The sequence below is a fragment of the Rissa tridactyla genome, chromosome 4 (assembly GCF_028500815.1).
Source record: "Rissa tridactyla isolate bRisTri1 chromosome 4, bRisTri1.patW.cur.20221130, whole genome shotgun sequence".
In the NCBI taxonomy this organism is placed as follows: Eukaryota; Metazoa; Chordata; class Aves; order Charadriiformes; family Laridae; genus Rissa; species Rissa tridactyla.
The window spans coordinates 9,686,766-9,712,798 of NC_071469.1; the positions used below are offsets into that span (position 1 = coordinate 9,686,766).

Here is a 26,033-nt window from a genome sequence, read left to right on the forward strand (position 1 = left end):
TTGCCTAACTGAGGAACACAGACAAATTGCAGTCTGCCATCACCACTAGTGAGGCACTAAGCTCGTAAAACTCCTGGCAATACTGACTTTAAAAACAAGGCAGGGACCACACCGCTGCAACAGATTACATGTCGTAAGAGGTACGTGGGGCATCACTACCTAGGAAAAATAAAAGCCAATTGTTTCATCACACAGATCTTGCACCTTACAATGCTCTAACTTAAGATCAAACTTAAGACCCTTAATTTAAAATAATCTAGTTGCTTTTCACTTCTATCAGAAATCAGTGTTCATTACAGTAACATCCTGCTCTAAAAAAAATAATTCCTTTGATTTTGGTATCTTCAAGATATCTCAGAGAAAGTAAGAAAGCAAAGTTTGTAAGCAAATGGTGATTTGATGACATAGCTGAGGAAAATGGGACATTTTAGGGGGCATTAAGTTGCCCATTAGGTTTATAGTTCCGTTATTTCTCACTACACTCATCACATGCCTACACTTTTGATGTATTCTTTTCAAATATGCTTGCATAAAAGTGCAGAAAAGGAGAAGTCTGATATCTGTAATTGTTTCACACTGGATTATGATATTTCAGAGAATCTCCTTCTGTAGAATAAAGTTATCAAATAATAATAATTTTTGCACGGAAGGTTTTAAGAATTCTCCACTCACTAACCAAGATTATATGTTAATATTACACTCGAACAAACTAGAATTTCAGAAAGATCTTACTTTTTAAAGGGAACCTTGAATATCTATTTAAAAAAAAGAATTAACACATCTAGAAGTCAGCAAAGGTCCCTTAAACAGCCCGAAAACATCTTAGTACCAGAAAGAACTGCTGCCCTTTTGAGCGGTCAAATTCATTCAGAGACTGTGCATTAATTCCTTGCATTTTCTAGCATGGAACTGGTCTAATAAAGGCTGTCCCCACCAAAAAAGACACCCAAACAAGCAATTCTCCTGAAGAAAAAGAACACGAGCTTCTCAAAGAGTAAAAAATGGTACTAGAAGATTGTAATTGTATCATACAGCATAATCCTCTTACTGTTACAACATTAGCACAACACTAGCTCGGCCAGTCAGCAGAGGACAAATTGTTCTTAATATTTCTTCTCCATGGCTGGAACGTAAAGAGTAATTCTCCAATAATTTGTTGCAAAAATGGTCCAAAGAATGGTTCTCAAAACCGTTAGATTGGACCTAAGTCTCCGAAGGTGCCGAGGGCCTTAATGTTTGACCACATTAGACAGTTGTCTCAGCACAGGAAAACAAGAATCAGAAATCTCAAAGTTAATAGTGGAGAATAATGCTCAGGCAGAAGTAATTCTCTTCAACTGCTCGCAGCATCAATTTGCCGTTGACAGGATGTATACTGCATCACAAAATAAACCTTACTAAACCCAAACCAAGTGTACTCGAACTGCAATGCTACAAAAATAATTTTCTAAGGAAGGGATGCGTGTCCTGGCTTTGCCATGAATTTCCTACAAAATCATGAAGAAACATCTATTATGTCAGTCATTTACTAAACTGGGAAAATAATCTGCCTCAGAAACATAAGATTAACCTAATGACTGAGCTGTCTTTGTTCTACAGCAATGAGATATTCCAGCTGAAGTTCAGGGAATTATCCTATTTTTCTAATACAGGCAGCTGCCCTAATTAAAAATCTTTCCATCTTAAAAGTCTGTCAGAAATCAAGGAAATGTCTACTGTTTCCTTTCTGAGAATGCATATTCTTAATTATAATTACTGAAAAGTCTCATCTATAACGTTAAAAAAGGAAAGACTGTATTTTAGAAGCTGATTACAGAATTAAACATCCATATGAAGAGGAAAAACAATTCACTATAAAAGTAACATTCAGTGGTAAGAATTAATGGTTTCCTTCAACATATAAGTTTTACTGCAGGGTCTTCTAGTTACCAAGTCTGGACTGGTCACATCCCAAGTCGAAACAACATGAACAATACAGATCTTTTTGGTTAAAGACTTGATCCAAAAACATTTAAGTGGGTAGACTCTACACGACTATTCTGGGATCTGTTTCCAGAATACCTGAATTTGAGTGTAATTACTATCCCAACTAATCAGACGGCTTCGTACATTAAAGAGCAGGTTTCCAGAATATTTAAATGCTATACTGCTTTCCCCACTTTAAAAACTGCACTTGTACAGTGTTTAAGTCGCTTGCCCTTCTCCTTCCCGTTTAAACTTCAGCCTGATGCCTTCAAAGGTTAAAGCTCAACTGGCTGGGCTTCCACCTATGGGAATAGTCCCACTATTCATAAAACAGGATTAAGACAAAAATATACACGCAGCTACTTTTAAATCTATGAGAGCTGATATTAGTGCTAAGATCATTTATTAAGTTACCTTACATTTCAATAATTGGCTATGTAGAGATGCACTGAAGATGGAAAACAAAAACAGATTACACATTCCCATGCTTTAGAAATGAAAGCTACATAGGTAACATTTCCACTGAAAGGGCAGAGGCATTAGCTCTACGCTGAGGTCTTTAATTTTACAGGTCAAGTCAAAATAACTTACACCTTATGTGAGATAGGTTTGGGGAGTTTGGGTTGGTTATTTTTTGTTTGTTCGTACACACTGCATGCAATTAGACTTATAAATCTAATAATTAAGACGTGTTTAAGTTTAAAACACATTTAAGTCAACTGTACTTTTTGTAAGACAAAAGACTTGTAAGGACAATTCATTACATTGTTCCTATTTGAAATTCACCGGTGTCAGATTAGCAGAGAAGAGCTCCTCTGACTTCAGATTTCAATATAACAGAAATGTCACGTGCTAACATTCGTTTCACATGCGCCTAGGTAGGTGCATTTACAGTTTATTTCACATCTTATGACAACGATGAAATGCAACAGCCTGTCACAAAAGCAGGACAGAAACTCCAAGCCTATGTAGCCTAGCAAGAGAGATGCAATACAACTGACATCGCAGTCTCCTCCCACCTCTCCCCATCTCAGTACATAGAGAAGAAATACCAGAAGTTAGGGTCAGGTATTTAAGCTGGAGCCTCTGAGTAATGTAAGGACACTTACTTTGGAGTAATGTAAGGACACTGGCACAGGTAAACCCTTAGACTTGCCAAAGAAAGGCTAGCCTTGACCCATAAGGTAGAAAGAAAACCCTGCTTACTGCCCAGAAATGGAAGCGCTACTTTTATGTACACCTGTACAGAACAAACAAATACAGCTGCTAGTTCTGTGCCCCTTGCTAGAGAGCAGTCTGAACAATTAATTTCCTTTCAGTAAAGGCCCGTTTGGTACTGATCATCTCATTTCTTTGTTGCTTTTCGTAATGAAAAATGTGTTTGCTTCTACACCCTGACACCGGCAAGTGCTGCCCATGTAGAATTAGACACATTCTAGGAAACTGCTGTTTGATACAGCAGAGATCCAGTCACTTTGATACTTCTTCCCTCCACCCCTCAAGCATGTTGTGGCTTTTCTGCTCTAATTGATGATTCAGAAATCCCAAGTAAAGTGTTCTATAACTTTCCGCAAAAAAGAGCCTCTTCAGTAGATGGACAGCTAGTAAGTATTTGATTTGGACTGAGGGCTGTACTTTAAATGCTAGGATAGATGCATTGTTACACAGACAAAGACTGGACAGAAAAATACAGAATACTTTCAGATAGCATTTGCATTAAAGAATGTTCCAAAATGCCTGCCAGCATCAAGCATCGCATTAAAAAATAGTATGCAGGCTCTCAGCTCATTTCTTCCATGTAATTTGTACAGAAGCACGCAAGGGATTTCAGAAATACTATGACAATTCTCTGTTGTTATATTTGGCTTCTTTAAGCTAGGATGTCAAGAGCAGCACTTGGTCTGATGTAAAGACACCAAACACACAATACTAAACCACCATAATCTGTAAAAGCGACATGTAACTAACGTAGTAGCCCAACTGATAGTTTGTATTACCAGCAGAAAATATTTGGTTAAGTATAAAACAAAGAACTGCTACTAAAATGTAACATAAACTACATAAACTGAGAAGCAGCAGCTCACGGCAAGGCAGACAAGGTTCACAAGAAAAGGCGTGAATTTCCCCACATTCAAACTTTAGCCTAGGGTTGGAAGACGACGGTGCTTGACTTGTTTTTGGTGTACGTCATCACGGTGATGCAGCATCTTTAAAAAATCCAGTCTGAAGATTTAGCAACATGGTAAAGCATCGCTACAAAACCTCTGTGATTCACTGAATGAGCCAGCGCCTGAGCAGAGAACTGACTGTGAATATAGATTGTAACAGAAAACTCTGCTCACACAGGTGACAAACATCATGATCTAGACAGTTTTTAGCAACTCCGCCAGCCTGGGAGAAAGGCAAAACGGAGATAATGCTACTGACTTCAAGCAGTCAGTGCAACTTAACAACTGGGTCAAGATTTCTCTGCATTGGAGGCACAAAAGTACACTCTTAGAGCAATGAAATATGTTTGACTATGAAGCTTTTGTAGAAATGACAGACTGCTGTACATCCAATGCAGGCTATCGATAACATCTCATCAGTGCAGTATCTTAATTTGATTCAAATCAAAGATTAACAAGAATTATCAGACTTATTTAGAAAACCTATACTTTTCTCATTATTAAATTAAAAAAACCCACAGAATGACCTTAGTTTTAAAATTTCTGCAAATGAGGAAAAAAATAAATCACCGAACTTTTCTGGGGGTAAAACAATTTTTGGAACATAAGTAAAATGACAAATAAACATGTAATATCTAACTTTGCGCCTTTTTTTGGTAAATAGGTGAGATTTCTTATGGAACAGTACTTTTTTAACAGCTAAGACTAGTAGAAAGAACAGCAGAAACTTCGTGGCATTATGAAAAAGAGAGACTTACCTCCATCTGATTAGTGCCAGAAAAATATTTCTGCTGAATTACAGTCTGTCAGCTAATTTTAAAGTTCCATAGTTCTTCCCTTTTAATACCCATCTTTAACACATACAAATAAGCATGTGGTATATAATTCTTAAGTATCAATCTTAAATTGAATTTACGGGGGAGGGGGGAAGGTCAAAGCCTGAATTATGTTTAGTCACATCTTATGTTGGAGAAATTGATGTTTTATTCTTTAACAATAAATTGTATTGTCAGTTTCCTGCTCAGGCTTACTGCTCCAGTACTCCTGTGCAGAATTTCAGGTGACAATACAGTGATAACACTTCCCTGAGGAATGCTAGCTAGCAGGCAACAATAATGAGCAAATAACATACACTTTCCAGGGCAGCAATTCCTTTTCTTAGGGGGTGGAGTAGGGATGGGGACACTCCTTTATACTAAACATTTTAGCTTGCATCCACAGCATTTTTTCAGGTAGCTCGGAACCAAAAAGTCATGCACCGGAGGCTATTTTAGAGTGAATTTTTACACAGAAAACCTTAAGTAGCTAGTAGGGTTGCCAGGGCACCTATTTGTACTTTTAAACATTCCTTCCAGTCTACTTAAGACCAGTCCACTTGAAACTACATTCTTCATTATAAATGAACTGTACTTTCTTTCAGTTACTTTTTACACAACGATCAGTCATCATCACCACAGAGTAAGCATTTCTAGCACAGTTTTACAATTAGACAGAATTTACAATTCCCAAAGCCACAGTCAGTACTAGAATGATGAAATTCCCCTAATGACATTAAAACTGCCAGACTAAGGCTCTCGGTGTAAGGCTTCCCATTCTAATTTAGTATAAAGGAAACGTTTCTTCATGTATGAACTTGTCGGCACTATCAGGTTATGTAGGTAGACTTTCAAAGTGTATTGCTTGTACTAAAAATACTAATTACTGCAACATCTACAGAAAATCTGGGGAGAGAGGTCAATTGACATAGCCGAGGGAAGGAAAACTGCAAGCTAAACTTCCACCAGCAATATGTGTTAATAAAGCAATTTTTTGTAAACTTATTCACTGTCAGTTATCTTCAACTTATATTAATTGGATGTTAGTAAAAGTGCTTAAGACCTTTAAGTAGATGAAAGCCTACATGTATTAAGTTACCGTCATTCTATTTTCCACAATAGTAACATCAATGAGAGGGCTTCTTACACCTCAAGCTCCTGCACGATACAATGTAATTACTATTTTATCTTCTACGTATCTGTGATACAGTACAAAAGAGTAAACTGAAGAACTTAACTAAGCAAATTTCAGGGAAAGTTTAAATGAAACTCAAATCAGATCTGTTCCTACAACATACTGCACATCCTAGGCTGCTAAATGTGTTTTATGTGCTTTATAAATGCAATACCATTACAATCTCACCAGCAGCCATACAGTTGCATTAGCATAATTAAGAGATGTTAAGATCACCATATTTCTTCTGTGACAATTAGGAAATAAAAAGGTTTGTCATGGGATTAGTTTTAGATATTTTAAAAACAGAATCAGGAAAGTTACAGAACAGTGGGAAAAAGTTACAAATATTATTTCAGTACTAGACAATTCCACCACCCACCCCACCCCCCCGGCTTTCTGCCCCATCAAAATGTTAAGTAGAATCATGCTTCTTAAATTCAAAGAACATGTCTGAACTGTCCAAAGACAGCTTCCTGATAAGGACTCTTGGGACCTTGTCATCTGAAAGATGAACTGCAAGGGCACATTGAAAGATACAGCCCACAGCAATACCTGATAAAGTCCACAATTCTTACGTCAAATACAATTCTAATTCTGCCCATAAAAACATATAAAATAATCTTTTGATGGATAGGGAGGAATGGTGACAAGGCAGGCCAATACCGGGTTCAAGAGTACAGAAGTTAAGCAGGAAATCTAGTTCTACTTTTCTCATCATTTACATAGTGCATCAAGTCAGGTTTTTGCACTCAGACTGGAGCTGTATATAATGTAGAAAAAAAAATCCATTGTTATTCTAAATATATTCCAATTCAAGATTATGCACAAATTATTTTTTAAGTTATAAGTACCTATAAACGTAAGTAATTTAAGTAAATTTTCTGTAGACAATTTGCACTGATATGCTCATACACAGATTTCTATTTAGTACTGTTTTAAAAGAACATTAATTATTCTGTGTGACCTTATTACATTAAGATGTATATACACATCAATGAACATGTATACACATACATAGGTTGAGGTTCCTCAGGAATCCACAGACATGGAACCACAGCATGTTTTCATTTAACCATAAAAACTAAAATAATAAAAATGTTGTCAGTGAATTTTAAATGGTTCCTTTTTAACTTTGGAAATACTACGCATACTTTTTCTTTTTTATGCTTCCGATCCATCGCTTGGTTAAGTAATATACAGATGTGTGTATATACTGGGGAACAAGCCCTTAACGGAAGCTGCAGGGACAGACTTTGACAGAAGTAAAATACAACATCTGTTTCTTCCCCTTCATATAGTCTGAAAGCAGATTTGAGATGAATGGTATCAGTATTAAAATAGAACAAGTCATTTCATAGTTCAAATTCCACTTTGAAACTAACTTTTTTGAAAATATGCTAAACTAGCTCCTAAATTAAGAGAACTTTGCAACTAAGTTGCAACTTTGTGTTCTTTGACAAGGCATCTTCCCCCTTTCCTAAGGAACACAAAGACCCAGCTGCAACTGAGTTGCCCTTTTTCCTATTCGGTCACACTATGAACATTTTAAAAATACTTAGTTTCATGTATAAATGTAGTTCCACTGATTTATCTGCAGGACAGGACATACATTACATACCTGCCACCTCATTTTTGTAAATCTAATCCATTTTAATCTCCGAGTAGAGAATTTATTTTTATTTTGTTTAAACAGTAAAAATGGTGGTTGAAAACCTGTACTTCCAGGAGGGATGGTATCTGAAGGAAGTTGACGGCTTTGCTGCAGTCTGGACATAGAAAACACTAAATCAAACAATTAGGCATCATTTTGCAAGTTAGCTTTCCAGCCCAAGGGCATGACTTGCAAAGTATTTTTTAAAATACGTTTGATATTCATTCTTACATAAACCAATATGGAAGTATCAGACTGTTTATAGTAAGAGCTCGTTCTGCTTTGGTCATGAGTTAACACTTCAAAGCATGTACAGTCATTTCTCTTTCCAGTTTCACACACTGGTTATTTGTTATTTCTTATTTCTATTTCAAGCACTAATGCAAACCATGGGGAACTGGAGAGAGTAAGCTGTCCTCATTAGAAAGTCTTAAGTTTTATACAGTCATATTACAGGAATCAAACGAAGTAAGACAGTCGACCCTCTATCACACTACTGAACTTTTCAAATTAGTTAATTCAGAGAAATAAAGCCTATATAATTTAGATATATGCACAAGCTCCGTAACTGTTTTGCTGAAACACAGTGCAAGTGTGAAAGTATTAGTAAAATTACCAAAAATACTTGGCACACCAAAAATCCTAACCCTCCTCCTTTTGGAGAAAGTCAAAGTTGTTAAAGCTCTGAAAGCCTTTAACCCAGCAATCAGTCTACAAGACCTTTAGTTACAGGATCCACTAAGAGATCAGCAACGTGTGCTCCCTGGAACTCTGAAAACTGAGATTAGTATATGGACCCTGTCACATGGCTGAGTACAATCTGCCTCTAAGGGAACAAACCCAGACAAAATGTTCAAAAATGTTCATGCTTAGGTTAGAAGTGAGTTCTATTCAACTGTCTTGTCTCAAGTTGCAATAGGACTCACTCTGCTCTATAGCAGTATTACTGAAAATTGTCTAACTAAATTTAAAAAGAACATCTTACTGCTTCTAATGCCTGTCCTTCCAAATGAAAACACTTCTGATGCCACAACTCCAATGAACTCTGGAAATGTTCCTATCCTTCTACACGATGAACATTTGTCACTACCAAACTAGTTAAACCCCACTATGGATCAGATTAAAATCACGGAAGATCTTCTCGTGTAGTTAACTGCACGTATACAATCCACCACAAAAAACATGAAAGCTGCCTGTGCAATGGTACAGTTATGCATCAATGCATATAATTTCTTCTCACTTTGAATGGCTTTATGTAAGAAAGGAAAATTATCAAAGCTTACGGTATTAGGTACACAACACTTCACTGCAGAAGTCCAAAACTGTTACTGGATGTAGAGCACCTGTCACATTGAAGCCATCAGTGAGAAAAAGCATATGCTAACAAGGGGAAAAAACAATGCACACTCTTAAATGAAGAACATTTGTACTAACAGTACACAAGAGTGCCAGAATGAACGGCTTGCCTTCACAGAGTCTCTAGCTAAGAGAAGCCATTATATTTCATCACAGCAGTGACTCAAAGCCTTTTCCACAGTCTGCAAAGAGATTCTGTAGCAAATAAAGTCAAGCATTATTTTAGGCAGTAGCACTAGGAGGTCGGATTTAACGGGAAGTGTTCTCTCAGTCATCAGGCTTCTCAAAATCTGAATAAAGAGTGTTTGGTAACTCAACCAGCTGACAACTGGAAGAGATGTAGAAGTGAATGAGAAATTATGATTACAGTTCCCTCACCCACGCAGATGAAGATAACCAATCTGTAGCTAGTACAGAGTACACAAGAAAGCTCTATATTTTTGCTTTACTTCTGGTTCAGACATGAGAAAGAAGCTCAAGTTTGTGCCTGTTAGCACACATATTTCCCCCTCAAAACATCACAACAAAAGAAAGCACACAACGAGAAAAGTTTTCACTGTCTTCATTACATTTGAAAATGAGACTTCAAAAGTGTTGTGAACAAGAGTTTTATGTAACTAACACTTCTAATAGGGATGTTTCTGTCACCCCATATGGAAAGAATACAACAGAACAGGAAGCAGTTCATGTTTATTCATGTAAAAACAGCAACACACTATAGAAGAAGGTTCATAGTAATCTCTTCATTAGGCATCACTCCCACTTCAAAAATTAAAATTCCTAACTTTCCCATGATACTTTTTATGATCAAATACAGAAAATAGAATTTCAAAGAAACCCACTAGTGTTGTACCGCGCATCTTCTGAAACTACAAACGTCAATCACGTGGATAACTTTCTGATATTATACAACTTGTAGAACCATGGCAACTATGCAAGATGTACATGCCTGTATTTACATATTGAGTAGAAAAGACAGGAAAGAAGTTGCATTCACTTTCTAGTGCAAGTCTACAATAATCACACAGACAGAACAACATTTATTAACAGGAATGGAACAAGTCCACACATGAGTAAGAAAGATCATAAATAATACAGTTGTAAAAAAAAGATTAAAAAAATCTCAGACTGAGGCAGTCAAGAATGTGCAATATGGACATTTGTACAGAGCAGCTGTACAGCACTTTCTCAAAAGCTGAAGTTTACTATGAGAAATGTGATGGACTAGCAGAGTGGCCATGGATTATAATGGGTATGCCTTTCATTAAGAAATTAACAAAGATCGGCTAGTGATATATACAATATTTTCAGTTGAGAGTACCACTAAACAGAATCTCAGCCAAGAAGTCTACACTACTTTGACTTCTGATCACTCCAACTTCATCCTGACAGAAGTCAGTTCCCATTTTTCCCCACGCAGAAGAATTTTGGTGGTACGTATAACGATTTTTTTCTGAACTCAGAACTAGATTGAAGTAAAACAGGGGAAGAAAATGCTTTGAAGAAACACAAACATTTTAAACAAAAACAATCATTTTTCTAAATGGTTTTATTTACATTTTTCATATACAAATATGTTAAATGATACATTCTGACTAGTATCCACACCAGTGTGAATTACATAAATTAAAGATACTGATGTATTGCATATGATGAAATGCAAAACAATCAACCCTAAGCTTTGGTCCCACCCTCTGAATCCTCATACAGCATCTGGTTTGTTACTGAGACATCTAAAATTCGAGGTGTTCATATCAAATAGAAGTTATCTGAACAAACATATGTAGTTTAATTTCTTTAGAACACGCAATAACACAGGAGTCTCACTTGCAAAATTCGCAAGACAAAAAGTACATATTAACAGCCAAACACTTTACATGCACGTTACTAGCTTTGTATTTATTGTTTCTAGACTTGGGGTATTTGTTGCAACTGTCTTGTGCTTATGATTTTTAAATCTTTAATTATGGCAACCTTTCATCTCCTACTAACGAGAATTCAAAGTGACCAGGATATAATGCAACATACTCAACAATAAAAAAGGTAAAAAGGTGTGGTGTGAACTGGCCTGAAACATTCAGGACAATTACAGATTAAGGTTTCCACTTAGAGCAACTGGAACTAAAAATTCTTTAGATCATTAAAAAAATGTTGCAAATACATGAACACGGTTTAATAAATGTGCTTAAGAGGATTTTAAAGCTGGTGATTTCTCAAAAGGAAACTAGCAGAAAAAAGGTGACAACTTCAAATGCTTGCTTCAGAACTACTGAAATATTTACAACACTGGTAAAGTAAAAGTTCTTTCAAGTGCATGAAAAGCATTATCAAGTCTTTCTGTACCTAAAAGATGGTTCAAACAGTCAAAGAGATAAAGGAAATAGTAAAAGACAGCTGGGCCTATGGGATCATAGGGTATTACAGCAGAATTTATTTTTACATTTCTGTAACTCCTTTAGCCAGATGCCAAAAGCACTTTAATCACTAAAGTGAGCCTCACAACAACCCTGTGAGGTAGGTAGGTATCTGTTTTAATAATGGCAAAACAGGTTAAATAACTTACCCAAGAAGACTCGGCAAATCAGCAGAACAGGCTAGAATCCAGATCATGTGATCTATGAATTTAACATTATGGCACATGGGGGACCAAGACTTATATGCTCCTTTTTAAAACTGTGAAAGAGGCACTGACGCGAATTGATTCAAGTTTTCTGGATGTAGATTTTTATGGGAAAGGTATCAAGACAAAAATGTGCTTGAAGCAACTACAGGAAACAAGAGTCTGAGTAAGAAGAGTGGCATTACTGTACCACTTCCTAAATTTGGTAGATGCAGAAAAGCAAGTTAACTATTTTACTTGTTAAAATATGTATCAAAAATAGACTACACAGTCTGTCAAATTCACTAAATGAAACTGTTCTCACAAGTCTCAAGCATTCAAATGTTATGACGCAAAAACAATGTGAGCTGGGAGTTGTTTCATCCAATTCTATTATTTCTATGTCCTGCAACTGCTTCTTTGAATGTCGGAAGAAATAAGAACCAGTGTGAGAATGAAAATGTTTTGACCAATTCAAACTTTAATAGCAGAGTTCCCATTAACAAACTGTCAAAGCTCTTCCCAGTTAATCTCCATGTTCTACCGGCTACCAAATCAGTCATAACAGGGAGACCAGAGCATACAAAATCAGTGCTTGGCACATGGAAACGTGAAGTATCCAGTTACTTCAGCACAGTCTGTGTATCAATAGCAGTAAGTTAGATGATACACTAAGCGCTGCGCACTGCTTTGGACTATCTTCCAATAGGGAACGAAGTCATACACGAAAAGGAAAACAGTCAGTGAGCTGAACAAATGCTGTCGTAAAAACAAGAGGTAATCACAGCAGTAAGGCCTGCACTTAAAAGTTATACATTATAAACTGAACCGGCATATGCAGGGAAACAGTTTTTGTTCATATAAACAATGATTTCTACTTGAAGATTGGAAGTGACTAAGAAGAACACATTTCTCAAGTTAGGAAAAGGGAAATTTAAGGATTTCTAACAATTTTACAAAGAATACAGCTGTTAAAGGGCTCATTCCTTTTTTGTAAGGCCGTAATCGTAACCCTCACCCTAGCTCATCTTCCAATAATAGACCACCACTATGTAATAATATTCAGCTCCAATTTATGTCGTTCAGAGGACAAAATTCTCTAGTGAAAGACAACCTGCCAGAAAACAACCCCCACTTTCCTCTCCCTTTTTGTCTTTCTGTGATGCCAAGAGAAAATGTTACCATGTTAAAGAGGAAAGTAATATGCTTGTTTTGACATCAGGAAAAACACAGCTGACAGATGACTGAAGATTCAGCAATTTTCATGTTTAAATACTGAGGCAGTGCAAGTGGATCAAAAGCAATGCTAAACAAAGATTCACCACAGGTTTACTTTCCCAACTCAAGGCTGGAAAGATCTATACTTCTGAACTATCCAAGAGAAACTTTCTAACAGGAGGAGACTACAAGGATTTCCAAGGAAAAAAGATTTTGGAAAATACCTTCCCTATATTCCTTGTACATCTTAAGGCTGCAATAAAAGAAGCCTCAAAACAATTCCTCTATCTCAGTAGCCTTCAAAAATAATTGAAATCTTAACTTATATTCAAACACACTGATAAAAGATCATTTGAGAAAACATTTCACTTTTAATTTACTTCCGGATGGGACTATACATATGATATCCAACTTAAAACAACACTGACAACAGTGCCCAATTGTGTGAATATATTTTTTAGAGATAAATTTGGAAATAAGAAGTTATTTCAGCTGATAGCTATAAATGTTTATATATATTAAAAAAAAAAAAGGGCAGAGATAAGCATGTTGCTTTTTAGTTAATTGGTCACTATGTTTTGAGTGAAGGTACTGGAACCAGGAAAGAAAAGTTGAAAATTTAAGTCATAACTGGGATTTTAAAAATTTGCCTATTAAAATGAGAGATAAATTTCTAAAAAGTAACCCCTTATGTTTCTTTCAAATATAACCCTTTTCAAGTGTAACCTCTACCAGAACTCTACAGTTCATGTTTTTCCATTGTTTAGAATAACAGAATCGTATTTCCATTTCTCTTATATTTGAAGAATAGTTATAGGCAGACGCACACACACACACACACGTGAAGAACTAGTGATCTTTATGCCAATTCTTTCCTTCTCGAATTTACCTTGTGTTACCTGGTTACCATACCTGCTGGGTAGAAGCTGATCTTCCTTCCTTGAAGAAGCATGTAAAAAATTATACCCTAGATTGTTTTAAGCTTGACTACTGTTAATGTTGCTAAATACTATTAGATTACAAATTAGTTAAAAGGTATTGATTAAGGGAGGTAATGTTTGTCAGTTCATCTCTGAACGTGGTTCAAGACAAGAAGCCTCAGACAAGAGGCTTTACACTGATAATACTACTTTCTGCTGAAAGATCTATAATGTAGTACAGGCTGAGGTGGTCTTATTCAACTCTTAAATCTGAGGCATGGGAAAGATATAGGTTTTAAATAAGCACAGAAATCAGCTAACTTAATGTGATCATCAAGCTAGATTAAATTCTAAAGGCTAGATCATGTAGGAAACATTACGGGGTACAAGGGGCTAATGGATTTGGCTCCTTTTCCCAAAAGGAAAAATACGCATCTGTATGTGTTAGTGCATTCACAATCTCCCACATATGTCCATTCACCAACATTCCAACTACTACTACAAACTACTGGAAAGAAAATAGTGAAAATTCTACAATATTTGATTAGGTAATACTAAATTTCGGTTGCAGTATTTTGCACTATAACATCTTACTATAAACTGCAATATAAAATTTTCTGTTAGATTCCCATGATCCCAATTTTATTTAGTAGTCTTCAAAATTTACTGCCGGAACACATTTGGATACGTAATTTAATGTAAAATAAGATATAGTAAATATATAATGCAGTTTTGCCACTCAGATTGTTGCTTAGCGATTTTCACATAAAATGGAAAAAAAAATTTAGCTATCTCATTTCTCACCTACAGAACACAGGTCCCCACCCCTATAGTTTAACATGTAGAAGATTTGTCTCAAGGAAAATGTGCAGCTAGAAAATGCCCACAAAAAGTATGTGTATTAGTATTAAATATCAGCTAAAGAAAATAAAAAAAAAACACCACACCAAAACTCAGATTATACAGTGCATGTCATTAAAGACTGTTTAAATGATCAATGCACTTAGCAGGAAGTTTTATATAGTTATGTGTAAACAATCACAAATTTGTCAGGATTTTTAGAAGCTAATGAGTTGTGCTAATGCATTTTCCCAGCATTTTCATTCCAGAAATCAGCTTCCATCCCACACCCTCCCTGAAAACACTGTTCACAGAAACAATCAATTCCCTAAGAAAGCAAAAAAATTAAGATTCAAACATTCACAGAAAGTCATTCAAGTAAGTTTGCACGTATAAATAAAAAAAAAAGTCCTCTAAATAAATGACACGGGAGGCAATAAATTGACACGACAAGTAAATAAAAGGCTAAAGCACTCCAATACCATTGAAACGGTTTTAATGTTGTTGCAATTCCATAATGCAACAATCATCAAGTCATAAAAGACCCAATACTTTAGAATTCATTTTAATCACTCCTTTGCACCTATTTTACAAAATAAAGGCAAGGCATATTTAAAATCCCCCTTTCCCTAGATATTATGTGCCTATCTTATTTATGCTTATGAAAGTGTAAACTTAAACTCCTATTAAATGTTATATAAGAAAAAATGTAAAAATATTAACCTCTGCTTCAATGTACAGTTTCCAGAATCTGCCAGAACTGGGGAACTGGGCAACAAGGCGTTCATAGGTCTTCCGTGCTTTGTCTATAGGTTGATTCTAAAAATTGAAAATCAAAACAGCATTTACAATATTATGATTTATGTAAATGAATATGCTGATTTTACTCCAGAACCAAATAGTGTGAGTGGACCATAGATAAGGAAATGTAATCCTATGTCACTAAACCTGTGCCTCTCGAATGAGAATGCTCCAAGCGTCAAGGTCATATGGATTTTCTTCTAGTTTCTTTTCAGCTTTCTTCACTTTTTCTGGGACATATTCAGCAGCCTGGAAAAATTAAAAATAAGACATAAGAAATCACAAGTAGAGTTTGAAAAGTTCTGTCCCAGCTACAGAGTCACACCAAAGACAACATTCCGACAATGTAACATTCCAGATCTCGGTTTTTGTGCTGGAGTTACTACACTGTAGTTTCATCTGGAAAACAAGTTGTCCCAGTAAGATAATGCACTCTCACCACAACAAGTTCTACATATTTGATGATCCAGCAAAAAGCAAGACAAAATTGACTGCTTCTGAAACACTACAACAAATTTGAGTTTGTCACAAAATTTATTGCACTATGAATTTTAAACAGTGTTACTAACCTGAAACTTTTAAGATGTAAAAAGTAAATTCAGACCGATTTTTCTATTACAGATAGATTTCAGCCAAACAAATCCAGGTCACTGCATGAGTCATTCTGTATACGCATTTCCAAGACAGTAAGTATTTCGTATTACAAGTTACAGATTCAACAAGAAAGCTAGAAGATGGCAGTCCTAGCAGCAACATATACATGTTATCCAAACACAATTAATCAATCTAATCTGTCAGTTAGTATATTTTATTAGTATATTCTTACAGTTGCCTTCCTGTAGCTTTGGCACTAAATACCTTAAATTGCCTTTTTTTTTTTCTTTTTTACACTCAGACATTCATATTGGAGTTTAAAAACTTTTTTTGATACTAAAAGCTTTACTAAATTGAACATTAACTTGTTAACAGTTACTATTATAGTATAGCTTTAAGTGTTCTTTTAAAGACTTGTGGAAATACCTTACTTCACGGTGTCCACAATTTCTTTTCCTAGATTTAACACTGTTAGCAAAGTAGATGAAAAAAAATTACAATCTGATGATCATATCAGACAAGCCTTAAAATACATGCTTGTTACAACCCTAAATGATATGAAGCTCTTTATTAAGCATGAAATATTGTTCTGACCTGTACGCCAAACAACTTATTTACTAACTTTCCAAACTTGACTCATTTTCAGGCAGATGTTAGCAGTTCCAAATCACACGATCAAGTAAATTCTTGCCTTCATGAGATGTAACGATAATTACCTGTAAATTATTACTACAAGACCTTTCTTGTGAAATTTTACAATTATCTACATAATTACTGTTAAAATACATGTTTCTGTATTGTATAGCACAGTGTGACTGATTTACTGTACAGAAAACTCTATAAAACCCTGTCAATTGCTACAAGAGTATTTCAAGGAAGTAATACTAATTCTTAATATTAGATCTAGGTCAATACATAGCTCTGAAGATGAAAGACAGTAAACAGGACAGAGAGAACCGATACTCCTGTCTATCAAAGGTGCCATCACACACTTACAAAGGGAAACAGAAAGTAACTAGACACTACAGAGGTATGACTTCCAGTAAAATTAACAGGCAGCACTATTGTGCATCACTATTGCACATCGCTCCTGAAGGAAAGCAGATATTGCAAGAATACAAATCCAAGGTATTATTAATCGATTTTGCTGGAAGACCATTTACAATGGCATTATATGAAGACAAGCTGACAGTGAAGTACTGCACAAAACAGTGACTTAAAAAAAGAAAAGAAAAAGCTGGGGCTAGGAAATGCAGCAAGCCTGAGTTACTTAGGACCACTAACCATATTTTCAGGAGTGCTCTGCTCCTTTGCTTTTGTTGCCCTCCTGCTTTTGTTGCTTATGTTATGCATTGCAATTCAACTTGATCACTTAAAGCTACAATATTGTTGAATATTTTTCAGCACTACCAGTTTTTGTGTCAGTCCTACTAGCAGGATATAATTCAAGGCATATCCCTTAAAAGATTTTAAAATTAAATTTACTTATAAAATGGACAAATGATCAAAAATGTTGCAGAACTGTTAAATTGACATATAATAGCAGCCATGCATGAAAGGGAAAAGGAAAAAAAAATCTGTAGGAGGGGCTTTATAGAAGTTTAAAGACCATTACTCTTTTTGATTCAGTCTGAGTCATTCTTAACATGCATTTCTCAGTGCAAAACAGCGTAGCTCAAAAGGCAAGTACCATGTCCCACAGCAAATTAAATTATAAAAGTAATTTGATTAAAAAAAAATTAGTAGCTCAAAGTTGTCAACTCAGAAGTAGTAAATTTATAAATTTACATATGAATATTTTTTCATCACTAAATCCATGAAATTTCTGACTCTATAATACTGCATATTATAGTTCAACTGATAGATGGTTAACATGCAAAACACAGTATGAAATGAACTAGTGGTTTTATTTCTTCCAAAATGACGTGCATAAACATATTTCAGCTTATAGAAGACAGCACCGAAGCTGAAATTTCCAAAGTTTAAAGACTATTTATGTAAGTTTTCTCTACAGATCACCCAAAGTTGAAATGTTTTTATTCAATAAAGCACTACTTCAAATTTGCCCAAATCAGTGGTAAGCATTGTTTCTCTTTATATTCCATCTCAGTGAAATCTACTTGTCTCAAATATTCAATCAAGCATATAATTATTCTGCATTCAGTTAGATAGAAATGCCTATCAGGAGTACTATTAATGTCAGCTACAATGAAAAAAACCAACCCCACCCTACAAAAACAACTGAAGCATTTCCTGAAGCACAGAGGCCTGCACTGTTAGTAGTGACTTTCAAACAGGAAGAAAAAGACTGGGCCACTGAAACACACCTCAACTATTTTAGTAGTAGTTCAGTTGTGTTATCTCAAACCTTTCCATGTGACACACAAAACTCAGCTGACATTGCAGTGAAACAGTTAAGGCTTCCAGGAATTTGATTTCACCTTTAGAGATAACAGGGCAATAAACTCAAAGGTTGATATAAGTTAAGCTGATGGAAAAACCAGATGCTGATAAGATGCATAAACATAGCAATCCTACATGAATTTTGTATGTTTGATACAGGACTCCTAATCTGTGTATGATGCATAATAAAATGTTCATTCTTTTATTGAAAAAAATGAAAGACTGATTTCCTAAATTAGCAAATATTCACTTAGCAGCAGCAGATAAAGTTCTCCATGCAGTTATATGAGACAAAAATTACAGAAGCTCTACAGATTTGAAAATAACTATATCATCAGGGTTTTAAACAGGACTGCTTGGAATTGCTTATGGCATACGTAAGAAAACACTCAACTTCTTAAGGCCAGTGAGTACTCCCTCTCCTGTCCCTACCCATCTCCAGGATGGATAAAAGCCATCCATATTTCAGAGAGGCACATGACACTGCAGGCAAATCAGTGTCCTGGTTCTATCTGAGTGAAAATAACGCTTCATTGCCTTGCACCTTTACAAATAATCGCTCCTAATAACTTGGAGAAATCCACACTTAGGATTTCCAGTCTGGACCATTTTGCCAGAATTAGGTGTGTAAGCAAAGATGCCTTCAATTACACATCAAATCTGTGAGGACTAACATCTAACGCAAGCACACAGTGAAAGGGAACAAGGAGCTTGACTTTTAACCTAGCTCAACTATAGCCAGAAAGATATTTGATCCCAGTTATGAAAACTGCACATTAACTGCACTCTGTGCTTAGATCTGCCATTATCAATGGCATGTGGCTTTTGATTCTGTATTTTTCATTGTACTGCTTGTACAACTGCCAATATCCAAAACTGTGAATACTTAATTCTTGGGTGTTTGTTTGCTGCCATGATCCTACCCCTAGTTAAGTATTTTCAGTCCTTCCCCCTGGTTAACAGAGGCACTTGAGTCAATCTCATCCTGTAACAACCCAGTTCAGGGAGTTAAATCAGCACAAAAGTAATTGTATTAGAAAAGGGAGTAACCTTCTAATGGTTCAGTTCCCTGATTTCAGGATCGGATGTGATGCAGAATAAACGATGCAAAACCATACAGGACTTCAGCGGTCCCAACTTAGATCAGCTTAAACTACCATAAAACTGCAGCCAATCATACAGATATCGGCTTTTAATTTTTCTTTAATGCCTGAAAAAGAAATAAATTCTGCAAAGAACTGTTGCATACAAATCTGAAAAATACTTTTTCCCCCTCTGCTTTTGATAATTGTTCTCAGTATACCTCAGTATACCCACGTAATTGGGCTCCTGTCCCACAAACAATCCTCTGAAGGTCACAGAATTATTTTATCACTTAAGGTTCCATGACCACAAGTATCTGTATTACTACAACCTAGTCTGATTCACAGCTTCCCTTTTATTATTTATACACAGATAAATAGCAATAGGTTTTTAGTTTCACAGATACTAAGAGTGTAAAAAGGGTCTTTATGACCAGTTTCCAAAATTTGAAAAGACCTAAAACCAAATTATACAACGAGAAATCTAGGAGCCCCTTTCCTGCAAAATACACCAAATGCACAAAATCCAATATTGAATTCATAATGGATGTCTGAGGAAACAAGATCAGAAGAAACAAAGTTGACTTCTGATATTTACAAGTTATTTAACAATCACCTTCCAAGAAAAATTCTTGGTTTATACCTTACTGATAAAGCAACAGTTAAGAGTTTCCCCTGGCCTTTGAGAACGAACCCTTATGACTCCAAGCGTGTAAGAAAATACCTAGCCAAACACCTCTTTCAACTATTTGCACCACCTAATGCATCCAATTGCTTAAAGCATCCTCCTGTTTCCACAAAAGGATCTTCTGCAGTGAAAATGAAATGTATTTAAACAGCTGTTCCACCTGTGAAGTGGCCAGTTTAAGATGCTTTAAAACCACCACTAATTATGAAATGAGAACTTCTACAAACAAGACATATAGAGAGTTATACACAAAAAGACAGTCATTTTAATGGCTAGCTCAGTCAAATTTGTTCAACATCCAAAAGGAGTTTTATGTCCATTAAGACACAAGCTACTGTTTGGAGGTTTTGGCCGGCTGTTGCACAGTTTAGCATAGCCTGGACTGTAATGGACCCAACGAATGTAATTTCAAATATATTAACATGCAACTTAACAAGCATTGTTAGTTGTTCAGCTAGGTTAATTTACAGGTTTAACTAGCCTAGGGTTTTTTTCTTAAAGTTTAGTTATAGTTGTATGTGCACAGAACAAGTTTTAAAATCCTTTCTTCCGTAACACATGCCTTCACTACACTATAGTTATACCTTATCAATCCTTGCACTTTCTTAAACTACAGTTAACTACAATAGCATTTACTATTGCATTTAGAATTCAGAAACTTACACCATGTACTATATCAAACAGGCACATGGCATGAATGAGAGGAAGGAGTAGGAAGGGACAAAAAAAAAAAAAAAAAGAAGTAAGAAACCAGAAATGACTGCTAAAAGATTAGAAGGCAACTAATGCAGGAGTAGAGCAAAATTTGCATCAAGTCTTCAGACAAAATTGATGCCTGGCAATTACATATTTACTAAGTGGATAAGAAAAAGTGGTTCTGCCATGGTAGAAAGAGGCAGAGAGCACAACTAATTTAGGTCTTGCTAGAGAGTACATGAAACAACCACCACACAACTGAAATGAAACTAGATGTGTACATTAAGGTACAGAAAAATGTGAAGACATACGTAGGTGCAATTGTGTATGCTCTGTAACTGACACATGAAGAGACTGGGATGAGCTGGTCAGGGAATTTTCTGGCAAACCCTGGCAGATGTAGCCTTTCAGTCTACAAATGTGGATTTCTATGATATAGACTGGGCTAAGTGTTTGGTATTCTAAAAAATGACCTTGGAAATTCTGGTTTGTTTAACATCATGTATGCTTTGCCAGGAGTATGGCAGAGACCTAACAGATTTTAATTCCTGACATCACTAAAATGGTTCTGCAGAAATTAATTTGGGTCCAGCATAGTTAACACAGTGTAAGAATTTTAAATATACTGCAATAGTGGTGGCAACACCACATTTCTGTGCCCCTCTGCCCCAGTCCGTTCTACAATAACGATGCAAGGAGGAGACAATCTACATAACATACTTTAGGCTCCTGCTATACACACTAAAGCACCCTAACAATGCCTGAAACTAAGCTCAGTCTAAAGGCAGAAAAGCCACATTTCAGTTGCACTGCACCTGATAGAATAAAGCCTCCTAAGCCCCAGCTGAGTCTTTAACCTTACAATACCTTTACTCTCCTACCCTCCCCACATCAGCATTCCACTCTCTGTTCCTCCTTCCCGCGCTACCACAATTTCATACTTGCTAGAGACAGAATGGCAATTTGTTATTCACCTGGTTGCTTTTGGAAGTCCCCTCCAGACTCTCAGATCTGGGAAGCAAGATGCAGACGCCTCTCAGTGTCAGTCAGAGCTACCAATTTTGATTTCTCAAAGATCTTTAACATCTGCATCATACACTACCATGTACACATCTTATGCACAATGTAGATGCAAATTAACTGTACAGTCACACCTTTATATTGATCTCTGTGACTGTCAATGAAAATGGCACCCAAAAACTCAGAAGCTGGTCATGGAAGCAGTAGATGAAACCTGAAACAGGAAAGCCAGACACAACCCAAGCTTCAGCTTCCTACAGAAAGGAACATTTATAGCCATAAGAATATAGCGCACGCAAAGTCAGAGAGCCCTTCAGATAGCACTAGATTACAGTATATAGCAGCTGCAGTGTGGGGAAGGGAGCAAGGCACAACTGCCCCATTCACAATGCTCTGTTGTTCCTTCTTCCACAGAGACACAGTGAATTTAGGTATACCATGTTCTGTAAGACCACACTGAAACTGGCATTAACACATAGTTAAGGTACACCTCCCTCACTACGCAACTGGGTGAGTGGTAGCCTACAGTGCAGAAAACTTCATGGTAGTATTGCTAAAGACATTGCTATCAAATTATGGCCTGCCTTAACATTAGGACTAAGAAACAGAAGCCTGCCAAGGTAAGAAAAAAAATTTGTAAATGATAAGTCACTGAAACTGAAGCAAACTGATGGAACAGAGGTAACTGACCATAGCAAAATTAGAGTCTTCTAGGAAATCAGAATCCAGAGGCCTTCATAAAGATGGAGTAGGAAAAAAAATAATCCAACCCAACCTATAAAACAGTTGTGTTTTTTAATATTTTTATTTTAACTGCACACAACATGAAAACAGTAATCACAATGGGTAAAAAGGATGAACCTTAATATGGATCAAAAAAACAAAACCAAGCCATACGTTAAACTACATGCTTTATACAGGCAACAAATAATGATTTGCAGTTTTTTGAATGCTAAAACTCTCTGTGATATGGTATCACGATATTAAAGTTGTTACTTTCCAGAACAGCTTTTATTTCAGTATACAGACAATAACTCCACCTTTTGCATATTAAATTCTCCCTTACAAAAGAAAATACAACCTTGTTAAAAGAGTTTTTAAGTTAAATAGTAACATATTCCAAGCTATAGAAACAAACACACTACTTTAACTAGCAGTTTAATTATGCAATTAAACATCAATGTAATCTTTTAAAAAATACATGGACTGGGTAAGCTTAAATGTGAGATATATTACACACCAGGATTATAAAAATTTTATTGTAGCATATTCCTACTTCTTTTTAGCCACCTACCTAGTGATAAAGTAAACTATTCTTTAGAATCTCTTGATAAAATGTACTACAAATATACTTATTAACCTGACCAGCTTTGAGCATACAGGCTGGTAATTCATAGAATATTTTCCTAATGAGACAGAAACTGGGTATTTAACACTCTGAGCACTTGTCTTTCCTACACCCCCAGAATTAGTGATCTTACAAAGAGTTTATACACCACCCTTTCAGAGTACAGGCCCAGACACACAGAAACATAACCTGTTTTGTAAAGATAATGACATTCTACAAAGAAAAGCTTCTTAAGGGAGCACTAAGTCATCAGTTTAATTTTAAGCATTTTTGAAGGCTACACTGGCCACTAAGGCATACCACAACGTTATCAATCACTCCTCCCTCAGTCAGGAACTTTCATTGCCACTGCTCGAATTGATACCGATTTTAAACATAGCCCTAACTATTAAAAAGACCTGTTTAGAGAAATCATGTCAGTAAGTGCAAGATAGCTCATGGTAATAGCAGATTTTAAAAGGTGACATACAACACTGATTGCACCTGCCTAGAAAATAATAAGTTATGATAAATATGTATTTTAGTATAATTAAAGAAACCCAAGCCAAAACTAACTGAAACAGTAGTTATTCCCCCCCCCCAACAGCAAGAATGCTGTATCATAAAGATTCTAAGATTCTTTATTAAATAAACATATTTTTATTGTTTCTAATTTAAAGGTGTTTTAATAATGCCCTATTCCGGAGGAAAAGGGTATTGTTAAAGAGGGACACAATCTTATACGTTAAGCGCACACGTTCACACAAAACACTGGAAATATATCAATGTAAACAGCTTATCCAAATTTCAGTTTTCTTCTGGAGTGCGTGTACTCAACGACCACGAATAAATGAGATCGGGAAAGCGAAACTCACTGAACCGTCTATTGTCCGCCTCGACCTGAATTAAAGTTTGCTTACCAGAAACGCGAAGGCCGAGAAAGGCATATTTTTCGGAGCATTACCGGTTTGACCGAAGGCGGGCGCTGGGAGCGGCTCCGCGCACCCCCTTACCCCGGCGCAACGCCTCGCTGACGGAACAGACCCGAGTTCCTCAAAATGGGTGTGTGCGGTGGGGGAGGGGAGCCCTTCGCCGACCGCGCCGCCGAGGAGACCGGTAAGGCGTACGAGGGGCACGGGAAGAGGCGAAGGCCGCGCTCCCGCACCCCGGCCGGGCTCCCCTTAGCACCCCCAGGCCGGCCCGCGCCGCGGCCGATAGCCCAACGGCGGCTGCAGGCGCCGGCCGGCCCCATACCCCGCTCCTCCCGCCGAGGCCTACACCACGCGGCCACACTAAGCCAACATCGGGCCCACCCCACCATCTCTAGCCCCCCACTATTCCCCTCAGGCCTGCGACCTCACCCCCCTCCTCCCGCTCACCTGGTCGCCGGCAGCTCCCTCTCCAGACATGGCGTGTTAAAACAGGGCTAGGGCACGGAGCCCCCGGACAGATTAAAAAAAAAAACAAAACAACCCTTTTTAAAAAGCGCCCGGCGCTGGCGCTGCCGCCGCCGCGGGCAGCTCCCCCGGCCGCACCAGCCGGAGCTCCAGCAGCGTTACCAACAAAATGGCGGCGCAGCGGCTGCGGCCCGGCTTTCCGCGAGGGCGGGGGAGGAGCTGCGCGCGCCGCGCCGCGCGAGGGATGCCGGGAAAAGGCGGGGGCGGCGCTTTGAGCGGCCGCTGTGTGGCGCGGGGGAGAGAGCGGCAGGAAGTGCGTCACGGCAGCGCGCGGGGCGGAAGCGGTCACTGCGCGCGTCCCCATGGGAAGAGCCTGAGGGAGGCGACGGCGGGGCCCGGGCCCCCTTTCCTGGCGTTGTGGGGGGCAGGCCCGTCTCCCACCGGCTACCGCCGCCGCATAGGGGCACGGCGACGCTGCCAGTGGGGCGCTCCCCGGAGGACGGGCGCGTGGGGCCCCGGGCGCCACAGCAGTTGTGGTCATGGCGCCCGTAAGGGTCGCAGTGTGGGCGTTTTTTCCCTTTGGCCGGTCGCTGTGTCCCGGCCGACTGCTTGTTGTTGAGGCTCTGAAGGACGTTGGGCAGAAAGTAGAAGGTTTTTGGTGACTTCTAGCCCTGGCCCTGTGGGCTCGTCATGGGCTGTTACATTACTGAAGCGTTGCCTCTTGAACAGTCACTTCTTTACAGTAAGCCATCTATGGTAGCGTCAGCAATGTCTGCTAGGAGTGCATCTATCTCTTTCACCTCACGAGAGCTGTTGTTGATCAAGGAGGCAAGTTCAAAAGACAGGCTAAGAGGTCCTTGTCTCAAAAGACCTCAAGGACACAGGAAGCAGCTTCCCCTAAAGCTACTTAATTTTATTTGCGAAGTAATCACCAGTCTGTCTGCGGGAGAAGGGCTTTGAATCGGCTACTGCAGAGAAACTCCTGTATGAAACAAACTCATTGAAGGAGGCTTGGCAGATACCAAGGCAAAAGCTGACTTAGCTGCCTTCACAACAGCAGCGTAAGTGTTCTTAAAATTGTATAATACAGTCATATTTATGCAGAAATACTTAAAGTAACTTGATACCAGCACTCCTTGGGTTCCTTTATGCTTCATCTTCCAGAAGTCACATTCTTAAACCACAGTACTGTGTATAAAGAAGACATTAGAAAAACACAATACATAACCTTCTTAAGCTTGACTCCCACAAAAGAAGAGGGAGCCGATCATAAATGCTTATTTGACCATCTGTGGAATAACATTTTTCTTCTCAGT

The 26,033-nt window shown here is 37.6% G+C and overlaps 1 protein-coding gene and 1 long non-coding RNA gene across 7 annotated transcripts in view; one reads left to right on the forward strand and one right to left on the reverse strand.

Moving 5' to 3' along the window:
- Nucleotides 1-24,950, reverse strand: part of CSTF3 (cleavage stimulation factor subunit 3) — a 50,777-nt gene extending 25,827 nt beyond the window's left edge. Inside the window, exons 1-4 of one of the 4 annotated variants that reach the window (XM_054200228.1) lie at nt 24,700-24,945; nt 22,684-22,768; nt 15,658-15,759; nt 15,433-15,528 (exon numbers count right to left, since the gene is read on the reverse strand). In XM_054200228.1, coding sequence (XP_054056203.1) covers nt 15,433-15,528; nt 15,658-15,759; nt 22,684-22,686 — 201 coding nt within the window. In that variant the 5' untranslated portion in view covers nt 22,687-22,768; nt 24,700-24,945. Of the gene's footprint in view, nt 1-15,432; nt 15,760-16,530; nt 16,573-22,683; nt 22,769-24,240; nt 24,332-24,699 lie in introns of those variants that run through there. The other 3 variants (XM_054200229.1, XM_054200226.1, XM_054200227.1) reach the window with 3 other exon arrangements.
- Nucleotides 24,336-26,033, forward strand: part of LOC128909060 (uncharacterized) — a 33,527-nt gene continuing 31,829 nt past the window's right edge. For 2 of the 3 annotated variants that reach the window (XR_008466211.1, XR_008466210.1), the window contains exon 1: nt 24,996-25,778. This is a non-coding gene — a long non-coding RNA (uncharacterized LOC128909060). Of the gene's footprint in view, nt 24,437-24,995; nt 25,779-26,033 lie in introns of those variants that run through there. The other variant, XR_008466212.1, reaches the window with a different exon arrangement.